Source organism: Haliotis rufescens, unplaced genomic scaffold, assembly GCF_023055435.1.
Source record: "Haliotis rufescens isolate VD_foot unplaced genomic scaffold, xgHalRufe1.0.p SCAF_116, whole genome shotgun sequence".
NCBI lineage: Eukaryota > Metazoa > Mollusca > Gastropoda > Lepetellida > Haliotidae > Haliotis > Haliotis rufescens.
In genome coordinates, this window is record NW_025963798.1 from 46,449 (window position 1) to 65,846 (window position 19,398).

Sequence of the window (19,398 nt, forward strand, 5' to 3'; positions counted from 1 at the left end):
ATCCGTGACACAATGTCATACACGGGGCACTCCACAACCACCTGAGACCCAATGTTACGTAGGGACACTCACAACAATCTTGTCTCTCTGATACTTGGGTTATTAAACTTGCGTTCTTCCTTCAGTGCATGCATGGATATCAACATAAAACGTTGTTTTACACACCATACTTGACGGTCATTAACACAATTGTTTCAATTAAAAGTCATGATACTTTGCGTTCTTTCATCAATGCGTGCATGGGTATCAGCAAAACGCGTTGCTTGAACTCAACGATTCTGTGGCGGTCATCGACACACTATTTGTAATTAAAGGTCGTGATTTCGCAAGACATAACTTACATACTGTCAGGATAGGTATGTACTTGTCTCCTTGTGAGTCAGACTATCATTGTAATGTGACCAATATTATCATTTTATTTCAAGAGGGAAACAGGATTAATCAATTTACTGTCCTCCACCACGTCACGTCACTCACTTAGTTTTACGAGGTGAGGTTTGTAAACAGTGAACATCGTAATTCACATTGTTAAACTGAAAAGTAACTATTGAAGAATGATATGAGGGGCAGTAGGGATATTGTGACTGACAGAATGTCGGGGCAGTCAGTTGTAGGGATATTGTGACTGACAGAATGTCGGGGCAGTCAGATCTAGGGACACTGTGACTGACAGAATGTCGGGGCAGTCAGATCTAGGGACACTGTGACTGACAGAATGTCGGCGCTGTCAGATGTAGGGACAATGTGACTGAAAGAATGTCGGCGCTGTCAGATGTAGGGATATTGTGACTGACAGAATGTCGGGGCAGTCAGATGTAGGGATAATGTGACTGACAGAATGTCGGGGCAGTCAGATGTAGGGACACTCTGACTGAAAGAATGTCGGGGCAGTCAGATGTAGGGACACTGTGACTGACAGGATGTCTGGGCAGTAAGATGTAAGGACACTGTGACTGACAGAATGTCTGGGCAGTCAGATGTAGGGACACTGTGACTGACAGAATGTCTGGGCAGTCAGATGTAGGGACACTGTGACTGACAGGATGTCGGGGCAGTCAGATGTAGGGACACTCTGACTGAAAGAATGTCGGGGCAGTCAGATGTAGGGACACTGTGACTGACAGAATATCGGGGCAGTCAGATGTAGGGACACTCTGACTGACAGAATGTCGGCGCTGTCAGATGTAGGGACACTCTGACTGACAGAATGTCGGCGCTGTCAGATGTAGGGACACTGTGACTGACAGAATGTCGGGGCAGTAAGATGTAGGGACACTGTGACTGACAGAATATCGGGGCAGTCAGATGTAGGGACACTCTGACTGAAAGAATGTCGGGGCAGTCAGATGTAGGGACACTGTGACTGACAGAATGTCGGGGCAGTCAGATGTAGGGACACTGTGACTGACAGAATGTGGGGCAGTCAGATGTAGGGATAATGTGACTGACAGAATGTGGGGCAATCAGATGTAGGGACACTGTGACTGACAGAATGTCGGGGCAGTCAGATGTAGGGACACTGTGACTGACAGAATGTCGGGGCAGTCAGATGAAAGGACACTGTGACTGACAGAATGTCTGGGCAGTAAGATGTAGGGACACTGTGACTGACAGAATGTCTGGGCAGTAAGATGTAAGGACACTGTGACTGACAGAATGTCTGAGCAGTCAGATGTAGGGACACTGTGACTGGCAGAATGTCGGGGCAGTCAGATGTGGTGAGTAGTCAGATATAGGGACACTATGAAGTACTAGAACAATCACATATCAAGCTAACACAACTAGAACCACCACAAGCACAACTCCAACAAGAACAACTGCACGAAGAACCAGAACAACCACAAGTATAACAAGAAGAGCAAGAACATCTACAAAAACAGCTACAAGAAGAACAAGAACAAGAACACCCACAACACTTTCGACATAACCAGCAGCTACAATTACAAAGGAGACCTAATCACACCAACATGGCCACTGTATTCGCCCTGTAGACACTGCCTGAATTTCATGGCAAGGAACAAGATTGTGCCACAACCTGGCTCAACAACTTCGATCAGTGGGCCCTGATAAATGATATGGATGGTGGCCAGAAAAGGCAACAGACCTAGAACATCACTACCAAGAACAAGCACGAAACGAACAACACAGATCCCAACAACAAGACACACAAACCAACAGTCAGAAAAAGCAAGAAACCAGCCAAGGTCCCAACCAAACAGATCAAGGACAACAACGGTCAGGTGAAAAAGATCAATTTCAATCATCTGACTATTTTGAAGTCGATAAGATCTTGTCATCGAAATGGGTGAATGGTACAATAATGTACCATGTGAAATGGAAAGAGGATGGCACCACCTCATGGGAACCAGATTCGCATGTTGGTGAGTATGCCAAACGACAATTCCACAGCTCAAAGACCATGTCAGGTAGAAAGAGAAAACGACCACGGAAATCATACTTTACAAAGAAATAGATCACAGAGATATAGTATTCCACACCTGGTATACTATTTTAATTTTTTTCGTATGTGCACATACATCATAGTTCTATTTCATCCCTCCCTTCCCCCTTTTGTCCAGGGAAATTATTGTAGTGCTGTCTTGCTATAAAAGTGCTAGAAGGTATTGTTGGCCGCTTTACCTCACCCCTATCCATTGGACAGCTACATCATTTTTTTTTCTTTTTAGCACTTTCAGGACCACTGTGGATCTACTTCTTGCTACTGTTGAGTATGCTTCTCCCATTTGCGGTTTCCTCAACTCCAGATATCGTCCAGAGACTGAACTATGGTATTTTCTTCAAACCAGTCCTTGCTCATCCATATGTTACATTGTGTACAGAACAATGGCTTCATACTTTTGAACTGCTCCTCCCAGAACATGTTCACATGCCAATGCGTCCAAAATGACATTCCGAATCACACAAATGTACCGCATTGAACAGTGTTAACACGATTCTACACTCAATTAAAACCGATGTCATGACAACACTCAATGAAACAGTCAAACTTGTGCATACATTGGTTCCACACACAACCTTTCCATCACCTAGCAAAACTAAACGTGCTATATTTTCTTTTATAGGTGATCTGTCTCGATCGCTTTTTAATACAGCCAAACTTGACGATGTGAAAGTTTTAGCTGAACACATCAATGCCCTTACAAAGGATCGTTCTCGTATCACCAATGCTTTAAGTCAACATTCAGAACATCTTTCATCGTTTATGGCATCAGTTGATAACAGGTCCCAAAATATTATTCGTGGTATGGAACAAAACCACGACGAATTATCTAATATCACATATTCGGTAAATGCAGCTCTTTCGATCCTCCAAGCTACAAACGTATTCATGTCTTCCCTGCTTACAAAACACATGATGCAATCATCACATTTAAAACTCCAACCCTACCAGCTTAGTTCAGGTGTATAAGACCTAGCAAAAGGAAAACTTTCTCCACTCCCTTTACAACCACAGGACATGAGACACAGTATTCGGCAAATCACTGCCATTATACATGACAAATACAAAACGTTTACACTGATGCACCAAAACACAAACTACTATTATTCACAGGCTGACTTCATCTTAATTGGACACCACAAGAACTTATATGTTTCTGTTAAATTCCCCATCTCAGCTATGAAATTACCAATGTCTCTTTATGAAATTATTTCTGTTCCTGTTCCCATTAACTCCACTTCAGCTCATGCTACCCAACTTTTAGATTTACCCAAATGTTTAGCTATTTCTTCAGAGGGTCAATATCATGTTACCTTAACATACAAACATCTTTCCCAGTGTCAAGGATTCAAACAATTACAATGACTTTTCAAACTCGCCTTGATACCTAACACCCAGTCGTCCTGTGTTATGTCCTTGTATCATAACAGGGTAAAAGATGTTAAACAGTTTTGCAACTTCCGTTTTCTCATCACTACCAAACAGTCTAATTTTATTCAAATATCCCCTTCCAAAGTACTAGTTTATCATGTTCCTCTAATTTCATTGGACTGCGAGTCAGGTTTAAAAATGGTAAAAGGTTGTAATTTCTGCATATTGTCCATTCCATGTCGATGTGCGCTATCTACCCAATCACAATTTATTCCTGCAAGTCTTAATTCATGCAGTAACGCAAGTGACACTGTTACTCCTTCTCATCCAGTCAATTTGGCCTTGCTACAACATTTCTTTGAGGACAATACATTAGAATCACTTACAGGAACCACCACCTACCTATCTCCTGTCAAAGTTGAAATTCCAGACTTTCACATTTATTCACACAATTTTTCGAACATCATAGCTAATGACCATAATAGTCACCTCAATCTCAGACGTGTGGCTGAGAGCGCTAAAAAGGACCAACTCATTTTCCAAACACTTACTGAACCCTTATTGGATGGTCAAATAAACTTACAAACGTCATGGTTAGATTGTAAATCTATGATTCCCTATGCTTCCTTATTCATGGTATGTGTATAATCAATTATCAGTTTTTGGATGTGTTGAAGATTGCGCGCTCTTACAGCAATGATAATACTGTTTACACAAACTCCATCTGCCAAAGCCTTGGAAGATTCTATCCTTTAAATATTAATTTGAGACCACGCCCCCTCCCCCCTCACCAGTCTACATTGGCGTAGACTATGCCTTCCCCTTACCATCATTATTGGTTGGTTTCTTTACATTACTTGTACTTCTTCTGTTCATTTCGAAATTGATTTAGAAGCGTTCCCACACCACTGAGCTACATTTGGAAATCACCACAGGTTCTGCGTGTGTTATTATCCCTATAATCAAATTGTCCCTCTGTCCGTCATATTGGCATCTGACACACCCTATTACCATCGATAATTTATCCCTTACTGGAACGTTTTGGCCGACCCTTTCTCTTAACTGGCCAGGATTCAAAATTGAAAGCAAATTTTCGGGTAAAAGCATATTAATAAGTTCTACTCCAAAATGTACCATTCCTATCTGGTAAAACATTGAAGACCGTCTTGAAGCAACCCTTTCAAGCCCACATTCTAGTTGTACATCAAAGATTTTTCACTGTGCTGGAACCAGAGATTATCAGTGACAAAATGTATCCAGACATGTCAATACTGAACCCATTACAGTTCTAATAACCATGCCTTTATATATGTATGTTTGTATATATTCCATATGTTATAAGTCTTATATTCAATATGTCATTTGTTTAACATGTTATTTAGTTCAGCTTTTGAGGCCAAAAGCTAAAACACACAAGAGGGAAATTATACCAGTATAAAATACACTCAATATTGTTCCAATATGTTATGTAAATATCAGCGTTTTCTGATATAATTATTAACTAAATATAAATGGAATTAAAATATTCTTAAAGGTTTCATTACCTACAACATATCAACAAGCAATTAAATCTTGTAGACGTTCACGTGTCACACTGAACACTGACAGCTACATAGCAGGCTAAAGTGATGTAAGATGGACATATCCATCAAACCCATCGCGCTGAGTGAATTCTATTGTCCAGAGGTCGAAGTTAATATTATGTAATAATGCAGCATCATTACCTCGTGACGTATCATCGGTCAAGAATGAGATGAAAACAATTCACAATTCATTGACTCGGGAATCACTCAAAGTCAAAATATACGAGGCGATTACTATAAAAGTCAAGCATCTCCACTGGTCAGTACACAACACCACTGACAGTAAACTGCTTGACTGTAATCGTTCCTCTTCTTCTTACTAAGGTAAGAAGCGTTTTATTATTTGATACATTTGGTCCAATATTATATATATGTGTGTGATATATTCTAGATAGTCTGTGTTTCTATAGATGGTTAACTCTAACAAACTAATGTAAGATTGTGGAGACATATTTGGACTGTGCATGTGCATGGGTCCCTTGTATGTTTAAATAATGAAGCGTTCATTATTACCTATGTACGTATGAAAGTTCATACACAATAACATGTGTGTTTTAGATATTTGTTTACCAGACCTGTATTATGAATAGATGTTTACTATACTTTGTATGTTTTATGAAATATGTTTAGCACCACATGTGTCTGTTAAGGAACAGTAATTCCCTATTAATTGAATATGATTTTCCATTATCAATATCCGAATATACACGGTATCAGAATACAATATGTATCAAATAAGTGTCATGAAAGTCATGTCATTAATCGGGCGGTATGTTGAACGATAAAGACACAGACGGTTAGTATGCATATCTAATGTTCGGCCGTTACAGAAACTGTTACTCTATCATATTTTGATACACACGATGACAAAGCATTGATGAACTTAGAAATCAAATCTGACATCGTGATAAGTCAACTCCATGCAAATGATACTATTCTGATTATCAATATCGTTCATATCCTACATCTACATGTTTTATTATACTTGGTCTGAGGGTCCACTTCAGATGTAATATGCCAAGCGTATTTATAGTGACGTTACTTACAAATGCAGTCACAAGTTATAATGTTGGTGTCATGATGTAATGCTCTCTCTAGACATGAAAGTTTGCTTAGCTCTACCTATAGCTATATCCCCTACCTATCTAGCTTTCCCCCACAAGTATTATAACCGTTGCTTATTCGATCATTCTATCATTATTCTATATGTTTCATGTATTCATACTATTATCATTCTATGTACCATGTATTGCTATTATGTCTCTTGTATTCTGTGTTATAAAACACAACACCACTGACAGTAAACTGCTTGACTGTAATCGTTCCTCTTGTTCTTATTAAGGTATAATCAAGTTCCCAAACCTGGGACAAAACCTTGATTATAGTATGGACAGTACCTATTTTCACCTGAACAATGTTCTATCTATTGTCATGTCTGGTAATACATGTTCCGTGCTTCAGTGATTCAGGGATGACCACGACTGCTTATATTGTATAGTTAACCACTAGATAGTCGTTCGAAGCGAGGCGTGGAGATCAGCTTGATCGTTCATCCCATGTCGCTTTGTTGACGTTTTGAAATCGGTACTGAAAGTGTTGCCCTTGATATTTTAAGAATACACTTTTAAAGATTAAGTAGATTTTCATAGTATATGTACCCATATCTAAGTTGTAGTACCGCCGATCAGGCTATGTCATAGGCACACATTTCAGAACAGCGGTTAGGCGATACAGTACGCGAAATGTCAACGTCTTATGCAACGGAAATTTCGTCAGTAAATGTTGTGAATTTTGACAGCAACACATGTAAGCGTGTATCAAGTATATAACTGAGAGAAGTAAGAAATACTTTCATGAAATTGTAAAGGAAACAGTCACAAACAAATTATGTCATGAACAAGATGTCATAATGCAATTTTGAAAATATAAGATATGAAAATCACTGAAATCTATTTTGTTATTTCAGTGTTAATTGGTGCACGGTATGTCAAAACAATTTGTTGTTTGATGCTACCATGATTATATTTCATTATGATAAATACAAGATATATATATATGATATTGATGTTTTCATTTTAAAAATTAAATAATGATATTTTTGGTATTGTCGCTTTGTTTTCGTTTGTATACTTTTGTATTGAATATATGATTTAATTTGATTGGCTTAATGTGAACTGGCTCTTTATCCTATGAATAATATTTTTATATATATAAGTGTTTTAATACTTGCTTTCCCCGAATTCTCGATCGGTGTTTACGATCAACTTGTTTTTCTATTTTCTTTTAAATACCTGCATTTATAAGCATTATAAAGAAACGTTACCAACATTAACTGATTTGCCACTTTGAAACAAAGATGCCAACCTGTTCAAAAACAGTAAAGAACACATCTCACGAATACAGCCTTGATGTTCTCTGTTGTTCTTTGCACGTGCTTTGCGGATTTTGGGAGATATTGGTGTTTTTCAGCAATTTTTTAAAACATTCTTTCCCAAATTATCGTGCAATTTCCGGGTATAAATTAAGCACGGATCTGTTCCCTATCATTGGTTGCGATGATTAACACGAACGAACATGCCAAGACTGACCGTTGTACAGAGGGAGAGAGCAACAGAGACACAGATAGCGGTTGTCAATCAGATGAACTGTTCCAAGATGACCATCACCAGACTGGTCGCACGTCTCCGACAGACTGGCAGGGAAGTGCTGTTTAGTGACGAGAGCAGGTTCCAATTCTTCAAACCTTATGGGCGGGCGCGAGTTTATCGACGGCGTGGTGAACGTACGGCTCCCTGTTGTGTGCAGGAGGTGGAATCTTACAGGGGCGGAAGTGTGATGGTCGGGCGGCATTTGCGGGGACGAGAAGACGGAACTTGTCATCATTGAAGGCAATTTGACAGCACAACGCTACATTGACAATATCGTACGGCCAGTGGTTCTTCCTTTCATCCAGCGTTAACAACGGACGGTGTTCCAACAAGATAACGCCACACCCCATAAAGCCCATATTACTAGAGACTTCCTCAACGTCAACAACGAGACTGTCCTGCCTTAGCCAGCTCGATCACCAGATCTGTCACCCATAGAACATCTCTAGGACCAGCTGCGGCGTCGTCTTCGGGAACGTCAACAGCCTCCCTTCACGAGACAAGCGTTGATCGTTGCCCTCCGTGAGGACTGGAATCGGATACCTGCAGTTGATGTGAGGACGCTTGTCTACTCAGTTCGACGCCGCATTCGAAGATGTATTGCCGCTCATTGCCGTATTGAACGGTCTGGGCCATCGTCACCTTAAAGTTGTAACCAATGTTTTTGATCGAATACTGGACGAATTGCCCCTTGTCAAGAAATGTCCCTGTTGGAGGTCAAGGACTTTGTTGTTGAATTAGTAAATTCGCATTTTACTGTTCCGAATGATGAATTTCTACAATACAATTGTTATTGCTGCTTCAAATTGTGTTGGTCATATTTTATCCTAGAAATATCGTTGGTAACGCATCTTTTGGCCGTCAGTTAAAATTATCTTAGTATTTTAGCCTGGTCCTGTAACATTTCAGCGGACTTATAAATAAATAAATGCTTTGGTTCTGGTGATTGATGTCGTCTAGCTGCTACATGAAACAAAATGGATTGTCCTTGCGGTTATTTGGATATGGAATGGCTATCTTTCAATACTAATAACGCAAGTGAAGAAAATTATTTCTGTAAATTTACTGATGTTAACGAAATTGATTCATTGAGCGATTTTGACTTTGATGCCTTGTTTTCGGAAATGACAGGAATCTCGCACCAATGAAAACAATGTCGTACCCTGCTCAGATGTGGCCGCTGACACAAAGCAAACGCGACTGCTCCTGATCAATCCCAAACTAAAACACGATTTACTATCGTATCGGGGAAAAAATCTAGGATTTTGAGAAACCACAAAACATAAAAAGGTAAGAAATGAAACTTAAATTTAAAAAAACCCAAAACCCAAAAACTTACCTTTCTGTTTTATCGATTGGTCATCGGAGACTAGAAATCTGCTGTTCCGGTTTCTGAGTTGGCTGACCTTCTCCGTGCATTCTAGGCCGAGAAGCGGCGGCACATGAGGAATGACGGGGCACAGAAATGAAGCTGGCATCAGGTCATACACTTTGTCCATCTCAGGTGACAAGAAACACCGGCTAAGCAAAGTATTACAGCACACGCGACAAATCCCAAACTCCAAATATAACACACCCTGACGTTGAAATTAACACAAAGCACACACATTTCAGAGCACTCGGTTCAATCCCCACCAGTCCATTCCGCATCGTCCGAATTGGTTTGCGATTATCCAAACACAAGCAACACATTCATAAATCAGTGATATTCCCAATTTGCTGGTGCCATGAGAAGGTTCAAGCGTCGGGGTGTTTTCAAAAACTGCTCCATAAACGTGATTTTCAACAGCAGTTTAAATTTCATCCTCATGCTCTCGTTGGACTCGAAATGTACCTCTTTAAAAACTTATGTGACGTCATATATAAATCCACGCTTGAAGGTTGACCTCGCCTCGAGGTCATGTTTATATTTTTGTTCACCTTCCCGAAACCTATTTTTAAGATCTGATTTATCCAGAATATTGTTTGTAAATTTGTTCAGAGAAAGAAATTATATTGATATATTTCTAGATTATGTTGTATATATTCAAAGAACTATTTTTCTTTGCGTAACTGAGTATGAGTGGGGAAACGTATGTGAGAGCCGGCAAATACCGACAATATAACATTGTTGCAATGTTCTTCGGCGAAACCAGAGGACTTCAAATTTAAGCACACATTGTTACGATATTAACCCTTTACGATAAAGCCCTTTCTGGACCAGCTCTTTCATAAGCCTTTTCGACCTGTGAAGATCCGGTGTAGAATAGGTCTTCAGCAATCCATGACTAACGGGTGGTCAGACTCGCTGACTAGGTTGATGCATGTCATCGGTCCAAATTGCGTGGATCGATGCTCATGTTGTCAATCTCAGGATTGTCTGGTCCAGACTCGATTACTTACAGACCGCCGTCATATAGCTGGAATATTGCTGAGTGCGGCGCATTGTCGCGCTTTGATAAAATATAAGAGATTATTCAAAGCGCGACGATGCGACAAATTGGCAAAATGTCACGTTGTCGTATTCTTTCATTGTCACGCTTTGGTTAATTTTGACACTTTTTGCTTGGTTTTCGAAGGGCGACAATGCGACAATGCATGGCACAAGCGTGTGCAATATGTGATCCACGCGTGAATTACGTTCCAGGCAGTAGTGTAGGTAGAGTTCATGGCATCCCGAAGGACCACCAGGTCTGAGGACTGCAATCTAATCTAAATGTCTGGAGCATAGTGAGGGAGAGGTTGGCTGTATCAATTTCAGAGCGAGACGAGAGCGCTTCCAGGCCTTCTACGACCTGATTTGCATCGTATCAACCTGCCCTGTCTGGACGTGATACCTATCTGAAAGCACCAACTACAAGCCAGCTCTCAACACTGGACATTCGTGAGTACATTGACATTTATTAAAGAACCTGTTTTTTATTGCAGCTGCCACATGTTTGTAATCTCCCATTAATTGACAGCTCTACAAAACAAATTTATGATTGAGTGCACGGCAACTCCACTGTTAACTCAGGGTTATAATGGGCTATTCCCGATGAGGAAGATCGTTCTAAATATTCATAGATTAATACACATTATGCCTTGCTGTGTATACATAAGAAAACATGCTACAATCTTGTAAAAAAACATCAAAATATATAAGTTGAAATACATACATTGCACATGAATCACAAGAGGAGTCTGGCTTCGTGATGTCGCCAGGTGTTCCCGAGATGGCAGACATATGGTGGCTAGTCCATGGCTTCTGCCTATGTGTGTAGGACTCACTTATAGATCCTCCTTAAATAGCACGGAGAGTCCAAGGTTTTAAGTTTGAGTGACAGAAGCAGCTCTTGACGTGATGCATTATACTGTTCTTGCCCCAGCAACACTGACAACGCTTACCTTTATTTTTACACTTTTATAAAAAAAATTGAAATAAGATTAAACATGTAAACTGTGAGAAGATAATCCAAGCAGAGACAGACTTGATGAAGATCAAAAGTGATGGTTAGAAACAGGTTGTTAAGTATTGGAGAAAACACGCTCACGAGGTTTTGGTAGACAGAGCATGCCCTGAGGAAAGGGAAAAATCAAGGGGGCGAAGCCCCCGCCGTTTTTCCCGACCCCCAGGGCATGCTCTTACTACCGAAACCGAGGGAAAGTGTTTTTCCATACTTATAAACCGAAAAAAGAAACTTAAAACAACATTTATCAACATTTTTATGTTTCGAACATACTTTCCATGAACCTTAGGAAACGCGCGTAAAATACCTGTTGCTGGCGTACGGATCTTGAAAAGGACATTTTAAAACCAGTGAGGCTTATCAACACCTCTGTAGCCTTGCGAGTTGCGAGTTGCGAGGTCGATCATCGGGAATGTAAAGAAAACATTTGTCATTTGATTTTACATTCCATTACATGTTGCGATCTGAACGGAAGTTATATTAATAAAATACCCAGGACATTTTATAAAATCCCTGGGATATTATATAGAATCCCAGGGACATTAATACGTCCCTGTTTATCAGATTTAACCCGACTGGAAAGTTAAACCTCACAATATGGGAATAAACATTATATGTGATGACAAATGCACATAGACTGTGATGGCATTTCACCTCTCTGAGTAGAGCGCTCTAAAGCTGTTCCCTTACAGATGTGGGTCTTGTCCTCTAAAGCACCAACCTCACAGTCTGATAAGTGACTGTCCAAATAGTAGGTGACGGACTGGTGGGTGTTTAACTAGTGGGTGTCTCACTGATAAATGTCTAACTAGTAGGTAACTTACCAGTGGGTGTCTTATAAATGGGTGTCAGACTGATTGATGTCTAACAAGTGCGTATCTGACTAGTTAGTGTCTAACTAGTGTGTGTCTGGCTGATGGGTGACTAACTGATGGGTGTCTAACTAGTGGGTGTCTGAATGATTGTTGTCTGAAGGATGGGTGTCAAACTAATATGTTTCTGACAAGTGATTGTCTGACTACTGGTTGTCTGACTAGTTTGTGTCTTTCTGATGGTGTCTAACCAGTTGCTGTCTGACTGATGGGTATCTGACTGATGAGTGTCTGACTGATTGGTGTCTCACTGATGGGTGTCTGACTGATGAGTGTCTGACAGATAGGTGTCTCACTGATGGGTGTCTGACTGATGAGTGTCTGACAGATAGGTGTCTCACTGATGGGTGTCTGACTGATGAGTGTCTGACAGATAGGTGTCTCACTGATGGGTGTCTGACTGATGAGTGTCTGACAGATAGGTGTCTCACTGATGGGTGTCTGACTGATGAGTGTCTGACAGATAGGTGTCTCACTGATGGGTGTCTGACTGATGAGTGTCTGACTGATGGTGTCTCACTGATGGGTGTCTGACTGATGAGTGTCTGACTGATGAGTGTCTGACTGATTGGTGTCTGACTGATGGGTGTCTGACTGATGAGTGTCTGACTGATGGGTGTCTGACTGATATGTGTCTGACTGATTGGTGTCTGACTGATTGGTGTCTGACTGATGAGTGTCTGACTGATAGGTGTCTCACTGATGGGTGTCTGACTGATGAGTGTCTGACTGATGAGTGTCTGACTGATTGGTGTCTCACTGATGGGTGTCTGACTGATGAGTGTCTGACAGATAGGTGTCTCACTGATGGGTGTCTGACTGATGAGTGTCTGACTGATGGGTGTCTGACTGATATGTGTCTGACTGATTGGTGTCTGACTGATTGGTGTCTGACTGATGAGTGTCTGACTGATAGGTGTCTCACTGATGGGTGTCTGACTGATGAGTGTCTGACTGATGAGTGTCTGACTGATTGGTGTCTCACTGATGGGTGTCTGACTGATGAGTGTCTGACAGATAGGTGTCTCACTGATGGGTGTCTGACTGATGAGTGTCTGACAGATAGGTGTCTCACTGATGGGTGTCTGACTGATGAGTGTCTGACAGATAGGTGTCTGACTGATGGGTGTCTGACTGATGAGTGTCTGACAGATAGGTGTCTCACTGATGGATGTCTGACTGATGAGTATCTGACAGATAGGTGTCTCACTGATGGGTGTCTGACTGCTGAGTGTCTGACTGATAGGTGTCTGACTGATGGGTGTCTGACTGATGAGTGTCTGACTGATTGGTGTCTCACTGATTGGTGTCTCACTGATGAGTGTCTGACTGATGAGGGTCTGACTGATTGGTGTCTCACTGATGGGTGTCTGACTGATTGGTGTCTCACTGATGGGTGTCTGACTGATATGTGTCTGACTGATTGGTGTCTGACTGATGAGTGTCTGACTGATAGGTGTCTCACTGATGGGTGTCTGACTGATGAGTGTCTGACTGATGAGTGTCTGACTGATTGGTGTCTCACTGATGGGTGTCTCACTGATGAGTGTCTGACTGATGAGGGTCTGACTGATTGGTGTCTCACTGATGGGTGTCTGACTGATTGGTGTCTCACTGATGGGTGTCTGACTGATATGTGTCTGACTGATTGGTGTCTGACTGATGAGTGTCTGACTGATATGTGTCTCACTGATGGGTGTCTGACTGATGAGTGTCTGACTGATGAGTGTCTGACTGATTGGTGTCTCACTGATGGGTGTCTCACTGATGAGTGTCTGACAGATAGGTGTCTGACTGATGGGTGTCTGACTGATGAGTGTCTGACAGATAGGTGTCTGACTGATAGGTGTCTGACTGATGAGTGTCTGACAGATAGGTGTCTGACTGATGGGTGTCTGACTGATGAGTGTCTGACAGATAGGTGTCTGACTGATGGGTGTCTGACTGATGAGTATCTAACAGATAGGTGTCTCACTGATGGGTGTCTGACTGATGAGTGTCTGACAGATAGGTGTCTCACTGATGGGTGTCTCACTGATGGGTGTCTGACAGATGAGTGTCTACCCAGTTGCTGTCTGACTGATGGGTGTTTGACTGATGAGTGTCTGACTGCTGAGTGTCTACCCAGTTGCTGTCTGACTGATGGGTGACTAACTTGTGGGTGTCTGACTGATTGGTGTCTCACTGATGGGTGTCTAACTTTTCAAAGGGACATAACCATGTTGAAGATGAATTCCATGTTCTTATGATTTGTGACCAGTATTCAAGGGCATGAAGAAACTCTTTTTCCCCTCCCTCTGTTGAGAATTTTATAAGACTTATGTCAGCGGAAAACGAACAAATTATAAAAGGCTTAGGTAAATCTCTCTCCCAAGTCATGAACATCGAACGGAAACACAGTGTTGAACGGTGAATCATTATTAAATCTACTCAGCATGCAAATATATATACAGTATATGTCCATTGTGTTATGGGCCTGTGGCCTGAAGTACCAAATAAATTTGTCTGTCTGTTGTCTAATTGGTGTCTGACAGATGGGTGTCCAAGAAATTGGTGTCTGACTTGTGGGTGTATAACTCGTGGGTGTATCACTAGAGGGTGTCTAACAAGTTGTGTTCTGCACGAACGAATTTTGGGGGTTAACCTTCACGTTTCAATTTTGGAAAAACTATCTGGAACACATGTTATGCGAGAACAAATATCTGTAATATATTTTGCATATGGACATCTATTACTACATATTATACAATTCAAAACGGAGACTCTAACAATCATATGTGACACATTGTTACAAAGTGACCATAACCATCTGTTACACAATCTTAACGGTGACAATCATAACCATCTGTGACACAATGTTTCACGTGGACACTCACAACCATCTGTGACACAATGTTTCACGTGGACACTCACAACCATCTGTTACACAATGTTATACACGGGGCACTACACAAACACCTGTGGCACAATGTTATACACGGGGACACTCACAACCATCTGCGACACAATGTTACACGGAGACACTCACATCCATATGTGACACAATGTTACAGGGGGACACTGACATCCATATGTGACACAATGTTACACAGCTACACTGACAACTATCTGTGACACAATGTTACACGGGGACACTCGCACCCATCTGAGACACAATGTTACACGGGGACGCTCACATCCATATGTGACACAATGTTACACAGCTACACTGACAACTATCTGTGACACAATGTTACACGGGGACACTCACATCCATATGTGACACAATGTTACACAGCTACACTGACAACTATCTGTGACACAATGTTACACGGGGACACTCGCACCCATCTGAGACACAATGTTACACGGGGACACTCACATCCATATGTGACACAATGTTACACAGGGACCCTTTCAGACACCTGTGACACAATGTTACAGGGGGACACTGACATCCATATGTGACACAATGTTACACAGCTACACTGACAACTATCTGTGACACAATGTTACACGGGGACACTCGCACCCATCTGAGACACAATGTTACACGGGGACACTCACATCCATATGTGACACAATGTTACACGGGGACCCTTTCAGACATCTGTGACACAATGTTACACGGGGCACTCCACAACCACCTGAGACTCAATGTTACGTGGGGACATTCTTAACAATCTGGTCCCTCTGATGCTGGAGTTATTTACCTTGCGTTCTTCCTTCAGTTCATGCATGGGTATCAACATAAAACGTTGTTTTACACACCATACTTGACGGTCATTAACACAATAGTTTTAATTAAAGGTCGTGATACTTTGAGTTCTTCCATCAATGCGTGCATGGGTACCAGCTTGAACTCAACGATTCTGTGGCGGTCATCGACACACTATTTGTAATTAAAGGTCGTGATTTCGCAAGACAGAATTTACATAATGTCAGGCTAGGTATGTGCTTGTCTCCTTTTGAGTCAGACTATCATTGTTATGTGACCAATATTATCTCATTTATTTCCAGAGGGAAACAGGTGACTTGGATTAATCAACTTAATGTCTTCCACCACGTCACTTCACTCACTTAGATTACAGTTTTAAGAGGTGGGATTTGTAAACAGTGAACATCGTAATTCACATTGTTAAACTGAAAAGTAACTATTGAAGAATCATATGAGGGGCAGTCAGATGTAGGGATATTGTGACAGATAGAGTCATGGGGCAGTCAGATGTAGGGATAATGTGACAGATAGAGTCACGGGGCAGTCAGATGTAAGGATATTGTGACATATAGAGTCATGGGGCAGTCAGATGTAGGGATATTGTGACTGACAGAATCTCGAGGCAGTCAGATGTTGGGATATTGTGACGAACATAATGTCGGGGCAGTCAGATGTAGGGATATTGTGACTCACAGAATATCGGGGCAGTCAGATGTAGGGGTATATAAAAGTATTCACACACTCACGTGATCATGACATTTAAATGTTTATCATGATGTGTTATAAATTTAGATTTGTTTTCAAGTGCGTGTTTACTGTATGTATAAAGCATTGTGTTTCTGAATTACAGATGTCATTCATGGAGCCATTCCGCATTAAGATGGTGGAACCCCTAACATTCCTGACAAGGGAAGAACGGATAAAAATACTGGAAGATAGCGGTTCGAATCCATTCAAACTGGATAGTCGTCACGTGACTTTTGATTTTGCAACTGATTCAGGTACCGGGGCCATGAGTCAACATCAGTGGGCAGCGATGATGCAAGCAGATGAGGGCTACTTCTCATCACGCAGCTTTAAGAAGTTAGAGGACTGCGTGAAATCTCTGACGGGATTTCAATACATGCTACCCGCTCACCAAGGAAGGGCTGTAGAACGTCTATTATTTTCCATTCTGTCGAAGCCCGGAATGACCATTTTCAGTAACACTTTATTCTCCACAACACGTGGAAATGCTGATATTAATGGTTTACAGGTTGTTGATCTTCCATGCAATGTAAGTCCCGAAAATTCCTTCAATGCGAACATTGACTGTGGGAGGCTCAAGAAGGAACTGGAGACGATGGGACCAGAAGGTGCAATGGTTGTGTTGGCTGTTGCCAGCACAGGCCAAGCAGGACAGCCAGTCTCAATGTCCAATATCCAAGACCTATCAAACATTTGTCACAGCTTTGATATTCCCTTGATCATGGACGGATGTCGGTTCGCAGAGAATGCCTACTTCATCAAGACACGCGACAAGGAATATAGCCTCATGTCCTGTAAAGACATCGCCCTGAAGATGTTCTCCTACTTCGACCATGTCTATGTCTCAGCCAAGAAAGACGGGCTGTGTAACACAGGGGCGTTTCTGGCCACAAACCAGCAGGGTGTTTACGACAAAGCATCGGTCAGGATGTTTTATACAGAAGGGTTTAAGACGTATGGAGGACTGACGGGTAGGGATATGGAGGCCATGACAGTTGGTCTATTGGAGAACATTGATGATAAGTTTCTTCAGTATCGAGTTGACAGCACGTACATGTTCGGAGACATCCTGAAGAAGGCTGGCGTTCATGTCATCGACCCCATAGGATGTGGACTATACATTAATGGAGCAAAATGCCTTCCACATGTTCCCACTTGCCAGTATCCAGCCTTTGCTCTTCACTGCGCTTTGTATATTGAAGGTGGCATCCGTTGTGCTCAGATCGATGATATTTTGAAACTTGATGAGAGCAATGAGAGAGAGAATCCGAAACCGCAACACATTCTTCGGATCCAGATACCAAGGCGTGTCTACACTCTTAGCCATATGCTTCATGTTGGGGACATATTTAAGAGGGTCATGGAAAGACGTGAATCTATCTCTGGCATGCATGTGATAGATTTAACTTCTTCTGATTTTACTGCAATCCTGGAACCTGTTAAAGGGAAGATATTCGATGATTAAAACTTGGTTTGGACCTGTATTCTAGCGCCTGCTGTTACTGCGAAGACGCTCAACTTATATGCTTGAAACTGGTAACACACCTCGCATGTTTACATTATTCGGAAGACGCTCAACTTATATGCTTGAAACTGGTAACACACCTCGCATGTTTACATTATTCGGAAAAAAAGATTGTTGTGCTATTCTTCTTAGTTGTTTAACGCCGTACTCAGCAATATCCCAGCTATATGATGACGGTATGTAAATAATCGAATCTGGACCGAAAAATCCAGTGATTGATATCATGACCATCGATCTACGAACTCCCGCTACGTGAGCTGACCAGGACAGTCCAACCCTAAACTGGTATGTGCGTTAGTATCGGTGCACGTTACTATCAAACCTATAGACGGTTAACCAGCATTGCTTTCGCCTCTATCGTATGGACAGTACATATTTTCACCTGAACAATGTTCTATCTATTGTCATGTCTGGAAATACATGTTCCGTGCACCAGTGATTCAGGGATGACCACGACTGCTTATATTGTATAGTTAACCACTAGATAGTCGTTCGAAGCGAGGCGTGGAGATCAGCTTGATCGTTCATCCCATGTCGCTTTGTTGACGTTTTGCAACGGTACTGAAAGTGTTGACCTTGATATTTAAAGAATACACTTTTAAAGATTAAGTAGGTTTTCATAGTATACGTACCCATATCTAAGTTGTAGTACCGCCGATCAGGCTATGTCATAGGCACACATTTCAGAACAGCGGTAAGGCGATACAGTACGCGAAATGTAAACGTCTCATGCAACGGAAATTTCGTCAGTAAATGTTGTGAATTTTGACAGCAACACGTGTGAGTGTTTATCAGGTATATATCTGAGAGAAGTTAGAAATGTCATAATGCAATTTTGAAAATAAAAGATATGAAAATCACTGAAATCTATTTTGTTATTTCAGTGTTAATTGGATTGGTGCACGGTGTGTGTGTGTGTGTGTGTGTGTGTGTGTGTGTGTGTGTGTGTGTGTGTGTGTGTGTGTGTGTGTGTGTTCGGTGTGTGTGTACCGGATCGCTTTAGTACTTGCTTTAAATAGGATCAATATGTGTGTCAAAACTTTTTGTTGTTTTATCCTACCATGAT

The 19,398-nt window shown here is 41.5% G+C and overlaps 2 protein-coding genes across 5 annotated transcripts; one reads left to right on the top strand and one right to left on the bottom strand.

The window, feature by feature from the left end:
* Positions 1 to 5,215: 5,215 nt before the first annotated feature.
* Positions 5,216 to 16,082, bottom strand: LOC125378193 (uncharacterized protein PB18E9.04c-like). Its single transcript, XM_048393173.1, has 4 exons — positions 16,056 to 16,082; positions 12,884 to 14,318; positions 9,403 to 9,534; positions 5,216 to 5,235 (listed from the first exon to the last, which is right to left on the bottom strand). The coding sequence occupies exons 1-4, from the start codon at positions 16,080 to 16,082 to the stop codon at positions 5,216 to 5,218; spliced, it is 1,614 nt and encodes a 537-aa protein (XP_048249130.1).
* LOC124127192 (tryptophanase-like) lies at positions 5,693 to 19,207 on the top strand. Of its 4 annotated transcripts, none has more exons than XM_048393185.1 (4): positions 5,693 to 5,739; positions 10,804 to 10,926; positions 16,911 to 18,313; positions 18,921 to 19,207. In XM_048393185.1, the coding sequence occupies exon 3, from the start codon at positions 16,911 to 16,913 to the stop codon at positions 18,270 to 18,272; it is 1,362 nt and encodes a 453-aa protein (XP_048249142.1). In that variant the 5' UTR covers positions 5,693 to 5,739; positions 10,804 to 10,926; the 3' UTR covers positions 18,273 to 18,313; positions 18,921 to 19,207. The 4 variants fall into 4 exon arrangements, with proteins under 4 accessions (XP_048249142.1, XP_048249143.1, XP_048249141.1 ...); XM_048393186.1 differs by lacking the exon at positions 5,693 to 5,739 and adding an exon at positions 9,205 to 9,353; XM_048393184.1 differs by lacking the exons at positions 5,693 to 5,739; positions 10,804 to 10,926 and having other exon boundaries at positions 16,784 to 18,316; positions 18,924 to 19,207.
* Positions 19,208 to 19,398: the final 191 nt, after the last annotated feature.